General features: G+C 41.4%; 1 protein-coding gene across 1 annotated transcript in view; it reads right to left on the bottom strand.

The window, feature by feature from the left end:
* Mbtps2 (membrane bound transcription factor peptidase, site 2) overlaps nt 1-19,955 on the bottom strand; it is a 43,708-nt gene extending 23,753 nt beyond the window's left edge. The window contains exons 1-5 of the mRNA XM_048336249.1: nt 19,781-19,955; nt 13,587-13,735; nt 11,680-11,914; nt 6,430-6,533; nt 4,411-4,538 (exon numbers count right to left, since the gene is read on the bottom strand). Coding sequence (XP_048192206.1) covers nt 4,411-4,538; nt 6,430-6,533; nt 11,680-11,914; nt 13,587-13,735; nt 19,781-19,855 — 691 coding nt within the window. The 5' untranslated portion in view covers nt 19,856-19,955. The remainder of the gene's footprint in view (nt 1-4,410; nt 4,539-6,429; nt 6,534-11,679; nt 11,915-13,586; nt 13,736-19,780) is intronic.
* Between the last annotated feature and the right edge of the window lie 466 nt (nt 19,956-20,421).

The raw sequence follows: 20,421 nt of genomic DNA on the forward strand, positions 1-20,421 counted from the left end.
TAACTACGGAAAAAACGGAAAACCTATTATTATTATTATTATTAGTAGTAGTATTTTTACTGATAAACAGGTTAAAAAAATTTTTTTTTGGTGGTGCTGGGGGTTGAATTCAGGGCATCTTTTACACATGCTGCAAGCACTCCACCAGTGGCTATACTTCCAGTATACTTCATTTCCTCATATTTAGTTTCACTGTCCTATATTCATAAACCAACACTTACCATCAGTAATAGCTCATAGACAGGGCAAGATTACAAGATAGTGATCTTGTCCTTTAATAGAAATTCTAAATATCACGCCATTACCATGACATGGTAATTAAAAAAAATGTCTGAATATCATGTTAGATGACAAAATGTTTCCCTCAACATTTACCACATTCAAATTGAGTTTCTAATGTTGAACCATCCTTGCATTATTGAAATGTACCATGTAACTGTAGTTTCTTTAAGCTTCTCCAAAAATGATGTACCATTGTCTGTTTTGCAAATACTGGGGCTTGAATTCAGGGCTTGAGCACTGTCCCTGGCTTCTTTTTGCTCATGCTCTACCACTTGAGCTACAGTGCCACTTCTGGATTTTTCTGCATATGTGGCACTGAGGAAATTGAACCAAGGCCTTACGCATGCTAGGCAAGCACTCTAATACTGAGCCACATTCTCAGCCCTGATGTACCATTGTTATATTGTCTTAAAAATGTTAGTTTTTAATGCTTGTAAAGCTAGCTATCTGGGATGCTGAGACTGGGAGGATAGCAGTTTGAAGCCCCTCCCCCACTCTCCCCTTTAGTAGAATATTTGGAAGCCAAAAATGAGAGGAAAGCAGTTTGGGGCCATCCTTCACAGAAAATTTCTCAAAATGACTTCTCAATGAAGAGCTAAGTAGTGGCACATATTCCTGTTTGTCCAAACTAGGAGGGGAAGCCTAACAGGAAGATCCTGGTTAGGGGGACCCCAGAAGAGATACCCTATCTCAAAACTAATTAGCAGATGCCAGGCACCAGTATCCCACAAGTATAATTCTAGATATTCAGGAGGCTGAGATCTGAGAATTGTAGTTTAAAGCCAACCCGGGAAAAGTACTCCAGACTCTTATTTCTAATGAACCAGAAAAAAAAGCTAGAATTGGAGGTGTAGCTCAATTGGTAGCATGCCACTGTGAATGAAAAATGGAACAATAATGAAGCCTGCAGTTCAAACTCCAGCGCTTGCACAAAAACAAAACAAAAGCAAAAAAACCCACAAAAAAGCCAAATCAAATAAAAATCACACACACAAAAAACTTAGCAATAAACAAGCCCAGAGGAGGGCTTCAGAGGGTAAGAGTCCCTGAGGCCCAGAGTTCAAACTCCATTACTCCTCTAAATGTTAGTTTTCTCTGGAATGGTACATGCCTATAATCCTAGCACTATGGAGGCTGAAGCAGAATACCACCAAGAGTTCATTGCTATCCTAGACTAAAAAAAAAAAACAAAAACACAAAAAACCTTAATTTCCTTTGTCTTGTAATCTGGAAAGTTTATGCTGAATAGCATAATAGAATTAAAAAGACTTTTCAGTCAAGATTTTGGAGAATTCTACATATGTAACTTTCAGGGCATTCCTCATCAGCTCTCTTCATTTTTCCCCTTGTAATTATTGGCCTGTTTAGATTTTTGTTTTCAATCTATCCATTCTGGAATTAATTTGTTAATTTTTTCCTTATATCCAGTTTTCTTAAAATTTTTTTTACAGGGATGAACAAAGAATATTTAAGACATTTTCATTTTCTTTTTATCAGTTATTTAGTATGATTGATAATTCTGTACATAGATGCTTTTTCTTATTGTTTAATCTTTTTTTTGGGGGGGGGCATTGTTCCTAGGGCTTGAACTCGGCCTGAGTGCTGCCCCTGAGCTTCTTTGGCTCAAGGCTAGCATTCTACCACTAGGTAGCTAGGATAACAGGGGTGAGCCACAAGCACCCAGTTGTGTAATCTTTTTTTTTCCCTCAAAGAACTCTTAGATTTCACAGTTCTATTTCCTGCCTATATCCTTACTAAGTCATCATTTTGCCTATATCCTTATACATTAATTCATCATCTTCTTTGTGTGTGGGGGTGTTTGTTTCACTAATAGGGCTTGAACTCTGGGCCTCAAGCTTTCACTTGGTATTTTGACTCAAGGCTGGCTTTCTACCATGTAAGCCACACTTTAACTTCTAGCTTTTTTTTGCCAGTCCTGGAGCTTGAACTAATGGCCTGAGCACTGTCCTGAGCTTCTTTTGCTTAAGGCTAGCACTTTACCACTTGACCCACAACAGCATCCTGCCTTTTTCTGTGTGTGTGTGTAGTACTGAGGAATTGAACCCAGGGTTTCCTGTATGCTAGGCAAGCATTCTACCAGTAAGCCACGTCCCCAGCCCCACTTCTAGCTTTTTGATAGTTAATTGGATATTTTTTAGAATTTTCTGCTTGGGCTGGCTTCAAACCAGGATCCTCAGATTTCATCTTCCTGAATAGCTAGGATTACAGGGGTTGGATGACCAGTGCCTGGCTACTTCATCACTTCTTAACTGTTTTATAGTTCTTTTTATGTATCTTGGTGCTTGCTCAATTCACTTATTTCTATTTATAACTGCATAGTAACTGAAGGCAGTAATTTTTCCCTTTTTGAATATTGTATTATCTTTAAAGGAGCTGCCATTCAACAAAGCAGTTTATGAGTACAGTGCATCTTTTTTTATAAAGAAATACTTATTTTTAAAATTATATATATAGGTGTACAAAGGAGGAGGTGCCATATAACAAAGCAGCTTATAAATACAGTGCATCTTGATCTTGGAAAAAATTATATTAAGTAAACCAGACCCAGTGAAATAAAGTAATTTTTTCCTTTTAACGAAACTTTGTAAAATAGTCCAGCAAAATTACAATTTTAGAACACGGAAAGTATGATTTTAATTAAATTGATGAAAGTTATATAATTAAGATAAATTTCTAAATTTTAGCAAGTTTTACCTTAAGTTCTTACATTATATTGAGTCCTTCTTTGGGAACTAATACATGAGACTTTTGTTTCATGTTGGTCCTCCTGGGGCTTGAATTCAGGGGCCTCACGCTCTCAGTGGGTTTTTTGTTTAAGGCTGGTGCTCTACCACTTGAGCCAAAGCTCCAGTTCCAGCTTTTTGCTGGTTAGTTACAGGCAAGAGTCTCATAAGACTTTTCTGCTCAGGATGGCTACAAACCTTGATCCTCAGACCTCAACCTCCTGAATAGTTAGGATTACAGGTGTGAGACACCAACACTCAGCATGAATTTTAAGTTTCACAGACTTTTTTTTTGAGGGAGGGTGGTTGTGGGGCTTGAATGTCTTGAGCTCCTTTTGCTCAAGGCTAGTAAATGCTCCATCACTTTGAACCACAGCTTCACTTCCAGTTTTCTGGTAGTTAATTGGAGTCTCACAGATTTCCCTGCCTAGGCTAGTTTCAAACCTCAGATCTCAGTCTCTGAGTAGCTAGAATTACAAGTGTGAACCATCACCATCCAGCCTTACAGAGGTTTTTTGTTGTTGTTTGTTTTTGCTGGTCCTGTGGCTTGAACTCAGGGCCTGGGCTCTGTCTCTGAGCTTCTCTACTCAAGGCTAGAGCTCTACCACTTGAGCCACAGAGGCACTTCTAGTTTTTTCTGTTTCTGTGGTACTGAGGAATTGAACCAAAGGTTTCATGCATGCTAGGCAAGCACTCTACCACTAAGCCACATTGCCAGACCCATTTACACTCTTAAAAAAATAAATTTTCTTTCTTTTTTTTTTTTGCCAGTCCTGGGGCTTGGACTCAGGGCCTGAGCACTGTCCCTGGCTTCTTTTTGCTCAAGGCTAGCACTCTGCCACTTGAGCCACAGTGCCACTTCTGGCCTTTTTTATATATGTGGTGCTGAGGAATTGAACCCAGGGCTTCATGTATAGGAGGTAAGCACCCTTGCCACTAGGCCATATTCCCAGCCCCCCTATATTACTTTTAAAGAAGAAAATGGAATGTAGATTATTGTACTACTTTTTTTTTTTTGGGGGGGGGGCTAGTCCTAGGCCGTGAACTCGGCCTGAGCACTGTCCCTGGCTTCTTTTTTGCTCAAGGCTAGCACTCTGCCACTTGAGCCACAGCGCCACTTCTGGCCATTTTCTGTATATTTTGTGCTGAGGAATCAAACCCAGGGCCTTATGTATACGAGGCAAGCACTCTTGCCACTAGGCCATATTCCCAGCCCCTTATTGTACTACTTTTGAGGATATTTTATAAAACTGAGTTAAACACATGATAAGAGGTTGTCATTTTTAATGTACTTTCTATAAAAGCTAACCATGGAAAACCAAAACCAAATACACAGATGAATATTAAATAAAATAAGTCTGAAAATATACTGAAGTCTTCTTACCTGCACAAAATATCCTTAGCTGCTGGACCGGTGATATAAGCTGCAAATGGGTGGTGAACAGATCAACGAATGCTCCAGGATAAATAATGAAGAGAAAAATTCCAAAGCCATTAAATCGAACTTGTTCCCTAAGAAATCACGTAAGAAAAAGGAATTTATTAATATTACTGCATTTGTCAAAGTAATAATGTATGTAATCTTAAAGTCCACTTCAATTCAAATTCTTGCTTAAAAACGAACTGTGGGCCCGGAATATGGCCTAGTGGCAAGAGTGATTGCCTTGTACACATGAAGCCCTGGGTTCAATTCCCCAGCACCACATAAACAGAAAAAGCTGGAAGTGGCACTGTGGTTCAAGTGGTAGAGTGCTAGCCTTGAGCAAAAAGAAGCCAGGGACAGTGCTCAGGCCCTGAGTCCAAGGCCCAGGACTGGAAAAAAAAAAAGGCAATATGCTGAGTTTATAGTTGAAACTGAATACACATTAAAATGAAGAATACTTCTGTAAGAAATTAAATTATAAACGTTTTTATGATTTAGCATGAACTATCATCAGAGGACACAAATGTATAATCCACATAAATTATGTAATACTATTTGTCTGTCTTAGGTATCACAGATAATGATGGAGTTTTATCTAAATGCATTCTTTTTTTTTTAACATATATACTCAAAAGTCTATCAGGGTAAAGACATAGAGGCAATGATGAAAGAGATTAAATGAGCACACACATCTACGTAACATTATTTGTTCTGTTAAAATGAGGGCTTATTACCAGTAAGTAAACTGTTGCTCATAAGCAACTGCGAAGTAGCAGGTGACCAAATTCACTCTACTATAAGAGTGCTTTGTCTCTACTCTGCTTCCCCAGGGTAAACACAAGTCTTGTCAGTATGCTTCTGGTAATGGCCATCATTATCACTGAGGCAGCTGGGAATTTATGATGCCTTTCACTCACTTTCCATCATAGCTAGTCAAGAGTAAATATAGAATAACATCTGGAGCACTAAGGCCACAAACAAGTAGTGATCTTCAAAACAAATCCTAGGTTGCATCCTCTGAATTTATTCAACCCAGCACATTGAGTTTTATTTGTCTAGCTAGTACAAGATATGATTAGGAAGGCAGGAAATTATTTCAACTGATAAGCCAAAGAAAGTATTGATATATGCTAGGTATGATGGTGTTCTTCAATAATCCCAGAACTTGGGAGGTGGATGCAGGAGGATTATGAGACCTAGGCCACCCTGGACCACTTAACAAACTCCTGCCACCCTTCCAAGTCTCAAGAATAAAGATTATTGATAAACTGAAAAGAATTTAAAGCCAGCACTGGTGGCTCATGTCTGTAATTCTGTAATCCGAGCTACTCAGGAGGCTGAGATCTGAGGATCTTTTCCTACCTGGACAGGAAAAATCTGTGGGACATTTTTTTTTGCCAGTCCTGGGGTTTGAATTCAGGGTCTAGGCACTGTCCCTGAGCTTCTTTTGCTCAAGGCTAGCACTCTACCACTTGAGCCACAGCGCCACTTCCGGCTTTTTCTGTATATGTGGTACTGAGGAATTGAACTGAGGGCTTCATGCATGCTAGGCAAGCACTCTACCACTAAGCCACATTCCCAGCCCTCTGTAAGACTCTTATTTCTACTTAACCACAAAATGCTGGAAGTAGAGCTGTGGTAGAGTGCTAGCCTTGAGCAAAAGACTCAGGGACAGCACCCAGGCCCTGATTTCAAGCCCCAGTACTGGCACAAAAAATACATAAAATTAAAAAGAACTTCAAGATTAGATGAAAAACCTTGAAGCTCCACAAGGCTATAACCATTCTGGCAAAGGAGAGGAAGACTTCACTACAGATGTGCACATGATTACATTTATGAATGTATTCACATTTTCTATAAAAGCATAGCCATCTCGTGGTAATACAGAATGAAGAACATTTACCAAATGTAGCAAATTTTAGTAATAAACCTTTAATGAAAAGCTCTGTAAGAGAAAAGAAAAAGGTTAAGTATCATTACCTAATAGCTGCTATTCCATGTCCAATTTCATGTACAACACCACTAATGAGGACAGCAGCAAAGAAATAGGTCAGCTGATTGACGGGTAAATTGATACCAGGAACCTGTTCAGAGACACAATATGGCAATAATTATCAGGTTTGTTTTATTTTTGTTTTGCAGGTACCAAGGTTTGAATTCATGGCCTTGCCCTTGCTGGGCTTACTTGTTTGGCTAGCACCCTACCCCTTGAGCTATGCTCCCAGCCTGGTTTTTAAGGGTTATATTAGAGATAGAATCTTGAGGATTTTCTGCCTGGGCTGACTTTGACCTGTAGTCCTCCAGATCTCAGCATCTTGATTAGCTAGGATTACAGGTGTGAACTATGGGAATACTGTCTAATTGTTTTAAAGTTTCTGATCTTATATAATTTGACACAGATAGATATTTCCAAATATTTTGGGCAATAAATCACTGTAACAGTGCACCCACATGCCTCATAAAGACAGTAATAAATTTTTTTGTTGTTGTTGTTGGTCATGGGGCTTGAACTCAAGGCTTTGGTGCTGTCCCTAAGCACTTTGAGCCACAGTGCCACTTCCAGTTTTCTGTTAATTAATTGGAGACAAGAATCTCCTGCTCCGGCTGGCATTGAATCACGATCCTCAGATCTCCGCCTCCAGAGCAGCTAGGATTACAGGCGTAAGCTACCTGCACCAGGCAATAAATTCTTTCGTTACACAAAATTGAAAGCATTTCCTTCCAATCATCTAGATGTTCTCTAAAAACAGACCCTTCTTTACCCTTAGGTAAGTTCATTTTATTCAACTCTGCAATTTGATTAAATTTCTATGGTCATTAGTAAGCTGAACTTTTCTCGTACATTTTTCTCTATTTTTTTGTCTTCTGAGTTGCCTTTTCATGACATGAATTTTTCCCTAAAATGAAATACTTGTCTTTTTCTCACTGGTTTATAAAATCACTTAAAATATCAGTTTTGGTCCTTTCTAGTATGTGTCACAAACATTTTACCCAAGTATGCTTGCCTTGTAATCATATTGTTTTGATATGGAAAAACTTCAGATTTATCAATACCTATTTCCTATAACAGCAAGAGTGAACTTGAATGTAAACCATGGACTTTGGGTGGCGATAACCGACCAACACAGGTTGATCATTTGTAACACATTCACCACTGTAGTGGTGATGGGTGATGGTGGTAGAAGCAATTCCTGTGGGGGAGGGAGAGCTACAAAGGATACCTCTGTGTTGTCCTCTTAATTTTTATATGTGCCTAATACTACTCTAAAAAATGACACCATTTGAAATAAAAAATAAAAAGGGTGGTACTGTTACACAAAAATATTCCCTGTTTAGTTTTACCTGTTCATAAGAACAATTAGCTTGATTTTTTTTTCTCACGATCTTTTATGATTTACAATTACTTCCAAAACAGTTGACTTTTGTACTGCACTACAGAGGAATTTTACCTTTTAACCAAAGAGATTTCCTAGAATGCTGCTTGGATTGTTTTGTAAATTCCATTGATTCCAGCTGTCTTTTCTCTGGTCCTAAAACTAGTTTGAATTTAGGGCCTGGGTTCTTTCCCTGAGCTTTCTGGTTCAAGAGTGGTGCTCTACCATTTTGAGCCGCAGCTTCACATCTGGCTTTTTTGGGGAGGGGGGGGTGGGGGTGGGGGGGGAAATAGTTAAGACATAAAAGTCTTACAGATTTTTATTTACCTGGGCTGGCTTTGCACCATGATCCTTAGATCTCAGCCTCCTGAGCAGCTAGGATTATAGGCATGAGCCACTGGCACCCAGTCTCATAATCATCTTAATGTATGCATATTTCATTACCTGGAATTTTTTTGTGCCAGTCCTGGGGTTTGAACTCAGGGCCCTGGCACAGTTCCTGAGCCTTTTTATGCTCAAGGCTAGTCTCTACCTTAATTTGAGCCACAGCACCACTTCTGGCTTTTTCTGGGCAGTTCATTGGAGATAAGAGTCTCATAGACTTTTCTGCCCAGACTGGCTCAGAACTGTGGTCCTTAGATCTCAGCCTTCTGAGTAGCTAAGATTACAGGCATGAGCCACTGGCACCTGGTCCGGAGTTCTTTTTATGGAGACTCTACTGAGCAACTTTTTCCATACACATTAGGGTCCCTTGTTCTTTAGAGCTGCTCCAGCTCCATTTTGTCAGGCATCTGCTCAGCTCAGCACTTTTCCTGTCTCTGACCTCTTGAGTGTATGTACTTAGATTACTTCTCTCACAGAATATACTGGTCACTTTACCTTTATTTCAAATAAATTGGCAAGCTTAATCCTGTATAGTGTTTGTCCCTTCTCTTTGTCTTAGATGTAATAATGAATGAGATAAGGTAAGAATTTCAGTGTGTGACTAGCCTGACAGATGGTAGGTCTTATTTCCTGGCAACAGTACAAGATTACCATCTGTCTCTGCCATGATCACACAGGGTATTAGATGTACCAGAATACTGAACACAGAATACTCTCAACAACACAAAGCACTCGGGTTCTGAGAATGAATATTGAACAAGACTGTAGGGATTTACTGAGTAAACAGAAAATATGTTCCTTAAGCTCCTAGGGCTTACATCAAAGTCAGGAGATGTAATATTCTTAAAACTATACATAAATACACATAGTGGACTCGAGGGTTGCTGACTTTTTAAGGGTTCCAAAGCACAGCTTGCCTAACAGTATTTTTATGAGTTCTAAGAATAAACTGAAAAGCAAAGGGAAAAGCCATTTGTTGTCAACATAACATTTTGTCATTCTAATTCTAGCAGGCAGATATTTCAACGATCATATTTCCTTCGAACTGGTTTCCTTCCCTCCTATCCTCTTTCCTAGTGAACAAAAACTTCTCATATAACCTGAGACTCATCAACTCTTGCTTCTTCCTGCAGCCTCACATTCAATTAATCACTAGGTCTGAGAACTCTGCTCCAAGAGCCCACTTGAATCCATCTTTTTCACTATCCTTGCCATTAATTTTGCTTAGCTCCTTATGATATCTAACATGAATTATTCTAACTGCCTTCTGAACAGTCTCATATTTGGCCCAGTGTGCACAGAACTGTTACCTATAGGTAAAAATGAAACTTAGAATGAAGGCTTCCACCATATACCTCATAGACACAGGTCGAAATTACTTATATTTTCTTTCCTTCTATTTTTGTGCTAGTCTTGGGATTGAACTAAGGGCCTGGGAACTGTCTGTGAACTTTTTTTGCTCAAAGCTAATGCTCTACCACTTGAGCCACAACTCCACTTCTAGATCATTTTGTTGTTGTTGTTGTTAACTGGCGATAATAGTGTCACGGACTTTGCTACCTGGGCTGGCTTCAAACCACAATCCTCAGAGTTCAGCCTCCTGAGAAACAAGGATTATATGTACGAGCCACCAGCACCTGGCCTTACATTTACTTGAAGAATTATATGTCTGCTATCTTTTCCTATAATCATTCAGTCTAGCAAAAGCCACAAAGGGACATATTATCTAAAAATCTGCTACCAAACCATAAAAATCTATCCCATTGATAAGAATATTTTTAAAAAATACAACAAATGGTTTATGGAATGAGAACTATAGGTCTAAACATGCAAAATAAAACAGCCATGTCAAGCCCCTTTCCAAGCTCTGGAAATAGAAAAAGATAAAGTATATATGTGGTATAAAATAAAAATCATTGCTGGGCACCCATAGCTCATGCCTGCAATCCTAGCAACTGAGGCTGAGATCTGAGGATCACCGTTTGAAGCCAGCCTGGGCAGGAATGTCTGAGAGACTCTTAACTGCAATAAAACTAATCAGAAAAAGCTGAAAGTAAAACAAAACAAAACAAAACACTTTGACAATAAAGAAAAAAAGCTGGAAGCAGTGCTGTGGCTCAAGTGGTAGAGCGCTAGACTTGAGCACAAAGAGCCATAGGGACAGCGCCCAGGCCCAGAATTCAACCCCCAGGACCAGCAAAATAAATTTTAAAAAATAAATAAAAGAAAGAAAGGGCTGGGAACGTAGCTTAGTGGTAGAGTACATGCCTAGCATGCATGAAGCCCTGGGTTCGATTCCTTGATACCACATAAACAAAAAATTGGGAGTGGCGCTGTGGCTCAAGTGGTAGAGTGCCTTGAGCAAAAAAGAAACTCAGGGCCAGTGTCCTGGTCCTGAGTTCAAGCCCTGGGACTGGCTAAATAAATAAAATAAAAACCACAAATACCTCATGAATACTATTCTCAATAATATTCAACATACTACTGTTCACATTAAGAGATCACAGTCACCATTCAGCAAGGCCTTACACTGTGTGTGGGGGTGTGTGTGTGTGCCAGGGATTGAACCCAAGGCATCACACATGCTAGACAAATGCTATACTGCTGAGCTGCATCTCCAGCCTCCATAAAATGAATTAAATGGATATTGTTAGATTCTGAAAATTATAAAAAGGAAAGAGGAACACTATAGGATTACAATGCAATTTATTGATATAGAGATTGTACATCACCATGATTATTCATTGAATGTAACAATCATTTCATATCTTAAGAAGACAACATGAAGTCAAATGTCAGTAGCACATGCCTATACCTATAAGCCTCACTCACTATTCAGGAGGATGAGATCTGAGGACTATGGTTCAAAACCAGCCCAATCAAACAAATCCATGAGACACACTTATCTCTAATTAACCAGTCAAAAGCTGGAAGAAGAGGTGTAGCTCAAGTGGTAGAACTTTAGTTTTGAGTGAAAGAAAAGTCAAGCAAGAACTCAAGGCCCTGAGTTCAAGCCCCAGTACCAGCACACAAAAAAGAAAATACTAATTAAAAGGTGTATGCAATTGTGGGTCTTGATGGGGGCATATTTGTTCTCTGCCAGTACACCATCGCCACCAGCAAATAGTGCAATAATTCCTGCTACTGATCAACGCTTTGTTTAAAAAGGCAGTTTGAAAAAGAATGTGACTTAAAATATTTGGAGGCTTCTACTCAATCAAAGCTTTCATTAAAGCAAAATGTACAAGCCAGAAAGCATTACAACTTATCTTACAAAAGAGAGGAACTGAACAAATTAGATGCTGAGAGCTCACATAGTGTTTAAGATTTAATTTTGTAATTACAGTTTTAAACAAAAGCCATGACTTTTATTTTCATGTTCGTATACTATGGATAGTAGTTATACTAGTGAGAAAAATGTCTTTTATCTACAGTTATTTCAACGAAGTTATTTAAAGCCAAAAGAACTTACCACAACTTGCAACACCTGCTCATTGTGAAGAGAGGCAGAGGAGGAAGAGGAGGAAGAGGAAGAAGAGGAAGAAGAGGAGAAAGAAGAGGAAGAGGAGGAGGAGGAAGACGAAGAAGAGGAAGGATAAGAGGGAGAATCAGCCATCATCTGTGACAAAGTCTGCATCAGGGTTTTTCCAAGGAGAAAAAAAGAACTGAACATGGCAACCACACCAAACACCATTCCGAAATTGAACCTGCCAAGAGGAAAAGAAAACCACCATGTCAATACACAATTCTTCAGATTGCATGAGCTAACAAACTCATTGACAAGCTGCATTGCATAGCTTTGACATAATGGCAAAAATTTTTCATTAATCTTTTATACTCTCTGACTAAAGTATGTTGACTAGTTTCTTTAAAATCAATTCTAATAAATTTACAATTTTTAAAATCAATTCTAATAAATTTACAATTTTTCTGATAATCTAAGAAGTTGACTATCATTCCTCCCTCAAAAAAAAAAAAAGGTTTCTCCTCAGCTGGGCACTGGTGGCTCATACCTATAATTCTAGCTACTCAGGAGGCTGAGATCGGAGGGTTAACGTTCAAAGCTAGACTGGGCAGAAAATGAAAGATTTTCTAAATTTTTGGTTAGTCATGGGACTTGAACTCTGGGCCTAGGCCCTGTCCCTGAGCTCTTCAGCTCAACGTAGTGCTTTATCACTTGAGCCACAGCGCCACTCCTGGTTTTCTGGTGGTTAATTGGAGATAAGTCTCATGAACTTTCCTACCCAGGCTGGCTTTGAACCATGATCCTCAGATCTCAGCCTCCTGAGTAGCTAGGATTACAGGCGTGAGCCACCAGTGCCTGGCCGTCTGTGAGATACTTATGTCTAATTAGCCAGTGAAAAAGTTTGAAGTAGAGGTATGGCTCAAGAAATAGAGCATAAGATCTGAGTGAAAATTCCAAGTGAGAATGCAATTCCCTGAGTTCAAGCTCTAGTACCTGGTATGCATGCATAAAAACCAATAACAAATAACAACTAAGCAAACAAACAAAAAAAATGGCTGTAATTGCTCATACCTATCATCCTAGCTACTCAGAAGGCTGAGATTTAAGGACTACAGATCAAAGTCAGCCCAGACAAAGTTCATGAGACTCTTATCTCCAGTTAAGCACAGAGAAAGCTGGAAGTGGAGCTGTCGTTCAAGTGGTCCAGCACTAGCTTTGAGGAAAAATCTCTGAGGGACAGTGCCCAGGGCCTGAGTTCAAGCCCCAGGACCGGCACTCACATGTAAAGCTGTAAGGATGGGTTCAGAATGTCACTTAGTGGTAGAGTGCTTGCCTAGCATGCTCAAAGCCCTGGGTTCAATCCTCAGTGCTACATAAACAGAAAAGGCTGGAAAGTGGCGCTGTGGCTCAAGTGGTAGAGCTCTAGCCTTGAGCAAAAGAAGGTCAGGGACCTCAGTGCCCAGGCCCTGGGTTCAAGCCCCACAACTGGCAATAAAAGGTATATGAACAAAAAATGTAGTTTTTTTCCTTTCCTGTGGCACTGGAGTTTAAACGCAGGGCTTCATGTGCTAAGCAGGCACTCTAGCACTGGAACCAAATCCTCCAGCCTGGTAGGGTCTTGCACTTCTTGCCTAGGCAGTCCTGGGCCACAGTTTTTTTATTTATACTTCCCATGGGATGAGTTCTTGGTAATGTTTTTCCCCCAGGCTGGCCTGGAAATGTGATCCTCCTGATCTTTGACTTCCTTGTAGCTGGGACTGTAGGTATGAGCTCAGCAAAAAAAACAAACAGCTTTTCTGCTGTCAGTATCTTAAAACTCCACAGACAAAATGAAATGCTATAAAGGTGAATATAACAAGTAATCTCTGATGATCCCAATGTCTAATTTAAACCAAAAAAGAGATCAAGTGTACCACTGATAAAGCATCCTCGCTTTCCGCCGTCCCCAGCTGTAAAAGGCACGATTAAAAACTGCAGTTTGCCATCGGATGTGAAAAGGAGAGATGCTCAGGCCATTGTTTTCCAGCCAATCTTCATAAGAATGCTTAAAATAGACAGATGACTAAAGAGAGAAAGAAAAGTTTCACATAACTCAAATTTAAGAACAATGTGTGACATAAGATAAAGCATTTTCTATAAGAAATCTAGAAGTGGACTGCTCAAATGTTTATTATTATTATTATTTTTTTTTTTGGCCAGTCCTGGGCCTTGGACTCAGGGCCTGAGCACTGTCCCTGGCTTCTTTTTGCTCAAGGCTAGCACTCTGCCACTTGAGCCACAGCACCACTTCTGGCCATTTTCTGTATATGTGGTGTTGGGGGACTGAACCCAGGGCCTCATGTATACGAGGCAAGCACTCTTGCCACTAGGCCACTTGACCACTTGAATGTTTATTATCTTAAAAGCTTTAGCATTTGCAAATGGTATGTATGTAGGGAAGCTAGATCTAAAATATAATTGGACATGATAATCTATACAGGAGTCTAGGCATTCACACACAAACTAAAGGAGGATACCCTTAGGGGAGGAACACAAAGGTGTAACCACCAAATATTTAAAATACTAACAGAATGAGAAAAAAACTTTACCATTTATTATTCAGAGTATTATAGCTCTCCAGACTAGCTGAACTACTAAGGATAGAGGTTGGCAAACTGGCCCACATGCCAAATCTGGCTTACAGCCAGCTCCTGGGAGCTAAGAATAACTGTTACACCTTTTGGAGATTATAATGAAAGACAATAAAAACCAAGAATATGCAATAGGGATCCTATGTGGCTCAGGAAATGTAAAATATTTAACAACTATAGTGCCTTAAAAAGATATTTCCTAGCTGGGCACTGGTGGCTCATGCCTGTAATTCTAGCAACACAGGACACTGAAATCTGAGGATTGTGTTCCAAAGCCAAGCCAGGCAGGAAAGTCCATGAGACTCATATCTCCAAATAATCACTAGAAAACCTGAACTGGCACTGTGGATCAAAGCACCAGAGCACTAGCCTAGAGTAAAAGAGCTCAGGGACGGTGCCCAGGCCATTTTAGCTATACCTCTACCCCTGATTTATTTGGTAGTTAATTGGAGATAAGAGTCTCATGGACTTTCCTACCCCAGCTGGCTTCAAATCCCCATCCTCAGATCTCAGCCTCTTCAGTTGCTAGGAAAATTCTGTGTGTGTTGGTGTGTGTGTGTGTGTGTGTGTGTGTGTGTGTGTGTGTGTGTGTGTGTCTCGGTGGTGGGGCTTGAACTCAGAGCCTGGGCACTATCCTTGAGATCTTTTTGCTCAAGGCTAGCACTCTACCACTTGAGCCACAGCACCACGTCCGGCTTTTTCTTTGTATGTATTACTGAGGAATCGAACCTAGGGCTTCATGTATGCAAGGCAAGCACTCTACCACTAGGCCATATTCCCAGCCCTGGCTTTCATATCTTTTAGTCATTAATATCTAAGATACCATTTCACAACATAAAATAATGTAAAAGTCAAGGTACTTCCTTTTTGAAATCTGGTGTCATCATTACCCATCTATGTTCAGACTTGTTCTTCTTCAAACACTGACTAGCTTCACTTAGCTAATACTTGCCATTCTGGATTTGTTGCCACAGAAAAAAAGTTATACGGTGCAATTTTCAAAGATCCTCAACCAAGTCAACAGAAGTTGGAAGAATCAGTGCTTGCTTTCTTCTTCTAGATGCCAACTTTGATGATATAAAATTACAAAATATGCTGGGCACTGGTGGTTCACGCCTGTAATCCTAACAACTCAGGATGCCAAGATCTGATGATTTCGGTTCGAATCCAGCCCAGGCAGCAAAGTCCATGACACTCTTATCTCCAATTAAACACCAAAAAAGCTGGGAGTGGAGCTGTGGCTCAAGTGGTAGAATGCTAGGCTTGAGTACAAAAAGGTCAGTGACAGAGCATAGGCCCTGGGTTAAGCCCCAGTACTGGTGTGTGTACACACACATGCACACACATACAAGTCCAAAACTTATTTCAAGCCATTTTGGTGTCAGTAATATCTCTTAAATTTCCTAGAGGTTGTGGGTATAGCAGTTTATACACAGCCATAGAAGTTTTATCTTAATGAAAGTTTGAAGTCCCTGGCTAAGTTTGTCCATAACATAAAGCTCTGTTTTAGTACTGAGAGTTACAGTTAGTGCTGCATGGTCATGATTAATGACCAACTATGAGTGAAACTTATTTGCTCTAGAAGGCAATTTGTCTTATTGTAGTCATAAAAAATTTACCTGGGCCAGCCACTGGTGGCTCACAACTGTAATCCTAGCTACACAGGAGGCTGAGATCTGAGCATAGCGGTTTGAAGCCACCTGGGCAGCAAAGTCTGCGAGACTTATCTCTAATTAACCAGCAAAATAAACAAACAAATAAGCTGAAAGTGGAGCTCTGGCTCAAATTGGCAGAGCTCTAGACTTAAGCAAGAAAAGCTAAAGAACAGTGCCTAGGCTCTGAGTTCAAGCATGCACACGCATGCGCACACACACACACACACACGTACACATCCGGTCTGAACACAGGTATCTGTTTGCATTGGTTGGGTCTGTAATGGTCCCTATCTTTGTCTTCTGATGACTTTTAAAATCCGCTTGTTTTCCAGGACTTGAAAAGGAGTGACACACAACAACTCTTGCAGAGATGCTAAAAAAACTCAAGATGGAATAGCATACTAAGCCCAGGAGCTAAGAGTGACTGCAAGCTCCTAAAAGTCAAGGTGTCTACTTCTCCAGGTAGATACTCTGCATAAGTGTTAGGGCTTTTGCTCAGGAGTCTGTGCTCATGACTTGCCACTGAAATTAAAGTGGTACCGTTATCACCCCTCACATTTGACCAGAGATTAATTGTACAAGTTTGATGAGGTGCTTTCCCTCTCCCTTTTCTTTCTTCTTTCCTTTTTTTTTTTTTTTTTTGATTCTGGTTTGGGGGCTTGAACTAAGGGCCTGGGCACTGTCCCTGAGCTCTTTTGCTCAAAGCTAGCACTATATCACTTAGCTTCTTGAGTAGTGAAGATTGCAGGCATAAGCCACTAGCAACTGGCATTTTTGGATTTTTTTCCACACACATAACCTGAAATCAGGTTGCCTTTTCTTTAACCCCAAACAACAAAATCATTGTACTGCTTATGACTACACTAAGTCCTAGAACTCTGCTAAGTCATTTACATCAGTGCTTCTTGAGCCCAAATGTGCAGAGCAATTATCTGGGGAGCTTGCGAAGATACGATCCTGATTGTGTAGGTCTGGGATGAAGCCTGAGATTCTCTTTCCAACAAAGTACCCAGATCCTGCAAGTGTTGCTGGCTCTGAATATCAGGTTGAGTAGCAAGCCTTTCTTTATGCGGATGATTGAATGTAATCTCCAGAATTTCAGGAGACCCTTCCTATTATTATCCCTATTTAGAGATGAGAAGGCAATGCACAAGTAGCTATTTGCCCCCAAATCACCAGGGCTAGGAAGTGGCAGGGCCCAGCCTTCCTAAGGACTATAGCAAAAAATACACATACTGTTTTGTTTCACTGTTATATCTAACACACACATACACACACTACTGTGAAATATCTAATGCACACACTACCCTGTAGAAGAGAATTTTATAGTAGTATGTGTATGTTATATTTAACAGTGGAATGGCTAGAGTTGGGTGGTTCATGCTTATAGTCTCAGCTACCTAGGTAGCTGAAATCAAGATCACAGTTCAAGGTCAACAAAAGACCACAAAAAAAAAAAATCCTCAATCAAGAGCTGGGGGGTGGGGAGTGCCTGTTACCAGAGCTACAATTGGAAGCCTAAAAGAAGATGGTGTCTCTCAGGTTCAGTGTGTAGCAGCTTAGAAAGCAAGATCCTATGTTAAAAATAATTAGTACAGAATAGGGCTGGAGGTGTGGTTCTGTTGTAACATCCGTTGCCTACTAAACATGAGGCCCCAAACTGAAATTGTAGCACTCAACAACAACAAAAAACAGTATTCATAAGCCAGGCGCAGGTGGCTATGTCTATAATCCTAGCTACACAGGAGGCTGAGATTCGAGGATCCAAGATCATGGTTCAAAGCCAGCCTCAGAAGCAAAGTCTGTAAGATTCTTTAACCACCAGAAAGCTTTGTGCTGTGGCGCAAAGTGGTAGAGCGCTAGCCTTGAGCTGAAGGGCTCAGGGATAGTGTCCAGGCCCCAAGTCTAAGCCCCACACCGACAAAACCAAAAAATATTCCTTACATGAAGGTATTAACCCCCTGAGAATTTATATGACTTATTCCACAGATCCTCTCCACCAATATTCCATTTCAAAAGGTTGCTTGAAGTATGTGCCTCTAAAAGTTCCTAATTTTGCAATACTATTCCCAAGTAATTGAAAGATGGACTGTGTAACCAGGTTGTGTGTGGCTAGTGTGAAAGGGGAGTGTAGACTGGTAGAGGGGCTCAAGTGTAGTGTGTCTACCTAGAAAGCATGAGACCCTGATTTCAAACCCCTGTATTCCTAAAAGGGAAAAAGTTACCTGACAGATACAGGTAGACCACACCTGTAACCCTAGTTACTCTGGAGGCTTAGATTTGAGGATCTCAGTTTGTCACTTGTCTCGACAGAAAATTAATTTCTCCTATTTGCCAACAAAAAAAGCAGCAAGTGGGGCTGGGGATATGGCCTAGTGGTAAAGTGCTTGCCGCGCATACATGAAGCCCTGGGTTCGATTCCTCAGCACCACATATATGGAAAAGGCCAGAAGTGGCGCTGTGCCTCAAGTGGTAGAGTGCTAGCCTTGAGCAAAAAAGCCAGGGACAGTGCTCAGGCCCTGGGTTCAAGCCCCAGGTCTGACAAAAAAAAAAAAAAGGAGCAAGTGGAGGTTTAGAGGTGTGGCGTAGGTCGTAGAGTGCTAGCCAATGAGCGAAAGCATCATTGCCAGCCAATGAGCGAAAGCGTAAGATAAGACGTGCCAGTTCTGGTCTTGAATGGGGAAACCACACAAGCAGGAAGTGGAGGCGTGGCTTGAGTGGTACAGCACCCGCTGTGTGTGTCGAGTGTGAGCCTTGAGTGTGAGGCCATGAGTTCAAGCCCCAGAGCAGGCACAAAAAGGGAGGGGGGAGAGCCGGTGCAAAGCAGAATTCTAGTCATCTAAACCCTTGGATTTGAGCATACTTTTTGCTGCCCGTACTGAGGGCATGGAGGCTGTCCCTGAGTGTTTTCACTGAACGCTGGCACTCTGCGCTGGACATTTCAGCTTTTTGGTGGTTAACTGGAGCTAAACCTCCAGATTTGTCTGTCCCAGCTGGCTTCAAACTGCAATCCTCAGATCTCAGCCTATTGACTAGCTAGAATTAAAGGCATGAGCCACTGACTCCCGGATGCTTCTTTTTGTTTTTCTTTAAAAATGTTTACTTAACCATAGTTCTTTGATTGACGTAGATCAATTATACAAAGGGCATAACATCTCCACACGCTTATCCAGTATTCCGATTACTCTCACTCTATCACACTCCGTGCCCCTTGGGTGCGCTAGTTTGAAGAATGTCGATGAACTAGCAGCACAGGTGGCACCTGGGGACTGATTACGAGAAATAGAGAATCTTCGGTTTCGCCCCAGCCCTGCTAGATCGAAACCTGCATTCGAACTGGAAAGTGCAGATGATTCAACGCACGATCCAAATCACTTTTGCATTGGAGACCACAGATTGAAATCACCACTTGATTTAGTTTCATTCCAATACCAGAATCCTTCACCGAGTTGCAATAAGGGAAAAACCATACCTGTCCTAAATGGATGTTTTATTATTATCATTTGCCTCCCAGGTACTCTGCCTCCCGAGCCCACCATCGATGCTTCCCAGGTAGCTTTCCAACGCTGCAGGAACCCATTGCCCGCAATGCGGCAGCCGCGCGGGCCTCCCGCCCCTCCCTTCCCACGGTCGCTGGGGTTTTATTTACTCCGCCGGGGCCATTGGGCCAGGCGGAAGGCCACACGTGGGCATCGGCGGAAAGGTGTCGCGCCTGGGAGGTATTTGGCAGAGGAAGAAAAAAGGCCTCAGGAGACACAGGACCTTGCACTCCGAGCGGCCCTTGGGCACCGCTGGTTTGAGCTTTAGGCCCGAGGCCCTCACCTTCAGCACCAAGTCGGTCAGGTAAACTGCAGTCCAGCCACCCACCACCACCACCAGCAACGACACCGGAATCATAGCGGCAGCGGAGAGAAGGCGAACCGCGGCGGCTTCCTCCCTGCGATCTGCAACCAACTGACCGCCCGGCGTGCTTTACGGCCTCAACATCTGCGCAGGAACCAAGTTGCCCCCGGCTCCTTTGCTCTGGTGACCATGTTTCCGACCGGACCTTTCCGGTAGAGACACACAGACCGGAAGACCGTGTAGGGCTTATTTTTCTGTGACACCCTGACGTCGTCGTGCCGGTGGGAGCCGCTCGGTTCGTGCTGCCGTGGGTATGAGGATTCCCAGCCTCGGATCTGCTCGCTCTTCTCATTGGTTGTGACATAGATGCTGTTCCTTTTATGCTGACAATTGGGATCATCTGAAATGATTATCATAGTCATCCATCCTTAAGTTAATTACTTTGATTACTTTGGTGAGAATAGTTCACATGTGGTGAAATCATAATACAGTTCCCAGTTGTTCATTTCCCTGACTTTTTTTTTTTTTTTGGTCAGTCCTGGGGTTGAACTCAGAGCCACAGCGCCACTTGTGGATTTTTCTGTTTCTGTAATACTGAGGAATCGAACCCAGGGCTTCAT

Source organism: Perognathus longimembris, chromosome 28 (genome assembly GCF_023159225.1).
Source record: "Perognathus longimembris pacificus isolate PPM17 chromosome 28, ASM2315922v1, whole genome shotgun sequence".
NCBI classification, from domain to species: Eukaryota; Metazoa; Chordata; class Mammalia; order Rodentia; family Heteromyidae; genus Perognathus; species Perognathus longimembris.